General features: G+C 58.6%; 1 protein-coding gene across 1 annotated transcript; it reads left to right on the top strand.

The window, feature by feature from the left end:
• Positions 1 to 853: 853 nt before the first annotated feature.
• Positions 854 to 3,146, top strand: LOC119356540 (protein IQ-DOMAIN 14-like). The gene is made up of 4 exons (XM_037623509.1): positions 854 to 1,516; positions 1,726 to 1,953; positions 2,042 to 2,680; positions 2,807 to 3,146. Exons 1-4 carry the CDS (start codon positions 1,100 to 1,102, stop codon positions 2,825 to 2,827), a joined length of 1,305 nt encoding a protein of 434 aa, XP_037479406.1. The 5' UTR covers positions 854 to 1,099; the 3' UTR covers positions 2,828 to 3,146.
• The last annotated feature ends 460 nt before the right edge of the window (positions 3,147 to 3,606 follow it).

Below are 3,606 nucleotides of genomic sequence, written 5' to 3'. Positions count from 1 at the left end.
CATGCTCACGGATCTAGGTAGAACTAGTAGATAGAAGGGGGTGATGAACTCACAGACGCCATTGGAGCAGCCACGGAGGAGGCGCTGAACACGTCGAAGAAGAGGAGTCATCAAATCGCCGCCGCCAGCAACCGGTGGCCGGAGCAATTGTGCCGCTTACCTCGTCGTCGATGTGGATCCGTGCCGGAGGAATAGCTCGAGAGGGGCCAAGTGATGGCGAGAGTTTTGCCGCTACGGTTACGTTGGCTATATAGGGTGACCGAATCGGCGGGCGGTGACACGAATTCGTCCAGCCGCTTTTTCGGAGACGCGCTCGAGCTCCCTCCATCTCCGTGGGTGGGGGGGGGAGGGGGGTCAGCGCCACGTTCCCCTCCCCTGCATCGCTCAAGCCTAGCTCACTGAAAACTATCGATACAGGCGTTCCTGACGGGCCTGAGTGATGAGCGCTTAAAGATTTGTGCGGACCAAGACTCTGATGCAGGACAAGCAACCAAACAACCTATTTTCTTTCCGGACGGATGTGGCTAGGCCTAATATGAGCAACCAACGCACCCTAAATTTTGGATCATGACCCAAGAGGAATGCATGGACCCTGGAGGCTGCCTGCAACTACACTTCAAAGCCCGAGCGACTGTTTCAGATTCACATCACGGCGAGCCAAGTAGCCCCAGCGCCTCGTCATCGTGATGCATGAGACAACGATCCATGATTGACATGGACCCCGGCAGGCCAGCTCTAGCTGATCTGAGCTGATCTGAGCTGAGCTCTCCGAGTACAGTGCACTCACTCGCTGTGTTTGTTTAAATGCGAAAGATTCTGACTGACAGCCAGCCTTTGTAGGGAAGCTCTCCACGTTCCCCCCGTCCCGCCCGCACATGCGCTCGCCGACCGGGCGCCAATGCCATTGCTCGGCGGCTCCCGTCGGTTGACTGACACGTTGTGCCACTGTTCCAAGCTCGCGCGGCGCGGCCGGGGTGGTTGGCTGGTTGGTGATGGCGCTTGCAATGCCTAGCTAGGCTTCTCTGTCGCCGGGGGCTATAATATAGTTCAGTCCATCGGCTCTGTTGTGGCTGAGGGCGGTTCGTCGAAGGTGCCGGCGATGGGGAAGGCTGGGAGGTGGCTGAGGAGCATCTTGGCCGGGAAAAGGGATGGCGGCAGGAGAGGGGGCAAGCGGGGGCAGGCGCAGTGTGACTCGACGCCTTTGGCCGAGCTGCCGGCGGCTGCCATCCCGAGGGAGAAGAGGCGATGGAGCTTCCGAAGGCCTGCGGCGCCGGTCAAGACCGCCGCCGCACCGTCGCCGTTGGCCCTGGAAGCAGGCGGTCTGTCGGAGTCGGTGTCGGAGCGCGAGCTTGAGCAGAGCAAGCACGCCGTGGCGGTGATCATGGCGGCCGCTGATCCCGCGGTGATACGGCTGACGGCACCCGAGGCGGAGGATGACCACGACCTCAACCTGTATGCCACCCCTGTCCAGGAGGCCGCGGCCGCAAGGATCCAGGCCACCTTCAGAGGCTACCTGGTGAGCTTGACATCAACAAGTTTGATAATGTGTTCGTTGGTCCATCCATCTTCATGTGATTAGCTCAGTTAAAACACAATGTTAATACGTACTGTACTCCTGACTTAGCAATGCACGTTGAATCAAATGTCGATGCGATTGACCAAATTCTGCAGAAACAGAAGCATTTCTTTTCTGATTTGAGCTGAGCATGTGACGTGCTGGTGCAGGCAAGGAAGGCTCTGTGCGCGCTGAGGGGTCTGGTGAAGCTGCAGGCGCTGATCAGGGGCCACCTGGTGAGGAAGCAGGCCAGAGCCACGCTCCGCCGCATGCAGGCCCTCCTCATGGCGCAGACCCGCGTGCGCGCGCAGCGCATGCGCATGCTCGAGGAAGAAGACCACGCCGCCGCCCCTGTCGACCGCCGGTCGCCGCAGCACCCCAGACGCCGCCGCTCCTACGTAAGCCCCCACGCGATCGCTAGTGCTAGTGGTACCGTGAGTGAGATCGTGCAGGCCGACATGGTTGAATCAGGGAATGTGCGTGCAGGAGATGGACAGGTCCGGCGAGGAGCATGCCAAGATCGTGGAGATGGACATGGGGGAGCCGCCGCGGCGGGGGCGGAGCAGCTGCTCGGTCGCGGCGAGCGAGCCATGGTCGAGAGAGCGCCCTGGAGCAGAGTACCACGGCCCCGGCCAGTGCTCGCCAGCGCCGTCGGCGGCGTTCACCGAGATCACGAGCCCGCGCGCCTACAGCGGGCACTTCGAGGACTTCGAGCCGGCGACGGCGCGTGTCAGCGCGTACGTGCCGGCAGGTTATGCCGACGAGGGCGAGTCCGCGTCCGAGTTCTTCCCCAACTACATGGCCAACACCCAGTCCTCGCGCGCCAAGGCCCGGTCCCAGAGCGCGCCGAAGCAGAGGCCCGACTCGCCGTCGCCGCTGGAGCGGCAGCCGAGCCGGCGCCGCGGTGGCCCGGCGCCCCTGCCGAGAAGCGTCAAGATGCAGCGGTCGTCGTCGCACGTTGGCGTGCCGTCGTCGGCGGCCGCCATGTACGCACAGTACTACCCGTGGTCGGTGAAGCTGGACCGGTCCAGCGCGTCGCTCCATGAGAGCGAGTGCGGGTCGACGAGCTCCATCCTAACCGCAGCTACCACCGTCGGTTACAGCCGCTCCATGGTCGGATTCGAGGTGCGCGACCATGATTGGATCACACACACGCGCGCGCGCGCACATTTGTTGGTTTCTTGTATTTCTGCATTTGATCGCTGACTGACTGACGAGAACTTGTTGATCTTGCTTCTCGTGCTGTTTCAGGTGCACAGGAACCAGTATTGAGTTACTGGTAGCTGAAGCAACATATAGCACTCCATGCCTTTGACTCAACTTCAGAACAACTCAAAGATAATGTGCACTCCGTTTCGACAAGAAAAGAAAAGATAATGTGCACTGTGTGCGTGTCAAATGTGGGCGCTCCATGCCTTCTGAGTCGATCTCATGCTGCGTTTTACTAGCAAAGTGATCTGCTCATCACTCCGGTGTCAAATGCTCAAACTAATTCGTATGACACCGGAGTTGTATGCTTTTTACAAGACTAGCAAATATGCGCATGTGTAACATTAATAAAATAAAAAACCTATTAAACACATCGTTTGATTTTGACCCACGTCAATTATTCCGAACATCAAACTTCACCGACGAGCCTGTGGATTCACCTCCCCTCTGCCTGCCGCCTCAGCGACCGGTGGAGGGGAGGAGAATCTCGATGCCTCCGATCCGGTTAGTAGTTTATGTTAGGGTTTTTAATCCTTGCAGATGCGACCCTCAGGCGAGTGGTAGAGCTTTTTCGAGTTGAGTTTGTATTCGGGCTTTGACACCCCTCGAGTTCGCCCGTTTGGACATAGTCGACGGAGTTTCGGCCTGGATTCCTACCGTTTTCTTGGGACGGTAAAGTTAGGGTTCCTTGTCATGTGGAGAGATTTGGCGTTAGGTGCTTTAAATCTATGCAAGGGTTCAATGGTGACGAATGCGGCACCAAGGTGTTGGTCCTTAGGGGCATATGCACGAAGACTTCCCTGCTGTCATCGACAAGGTCAAGTTGGCGAGAGCTCCTATTG

The sequence above is a fragment of the Triticum dicoccoides genome, chromosome 2A (genome assembly GCF_002162155.2).
Source record: "Triticum dicoccoides isolate Atlit2015 ecotype Zavitan chromosome 2A, WEW_v2.0, whole genome shotgun sequence".
NCBI lineage: Eukaryota > Viridiplantae > Streptophyta > Magnoliopsida > Poales > Poaceae > Triticum > Triticum dicoccoides.
This window is presented reverse-complemented; position numbering and strand designations above follow the sequence as displayed.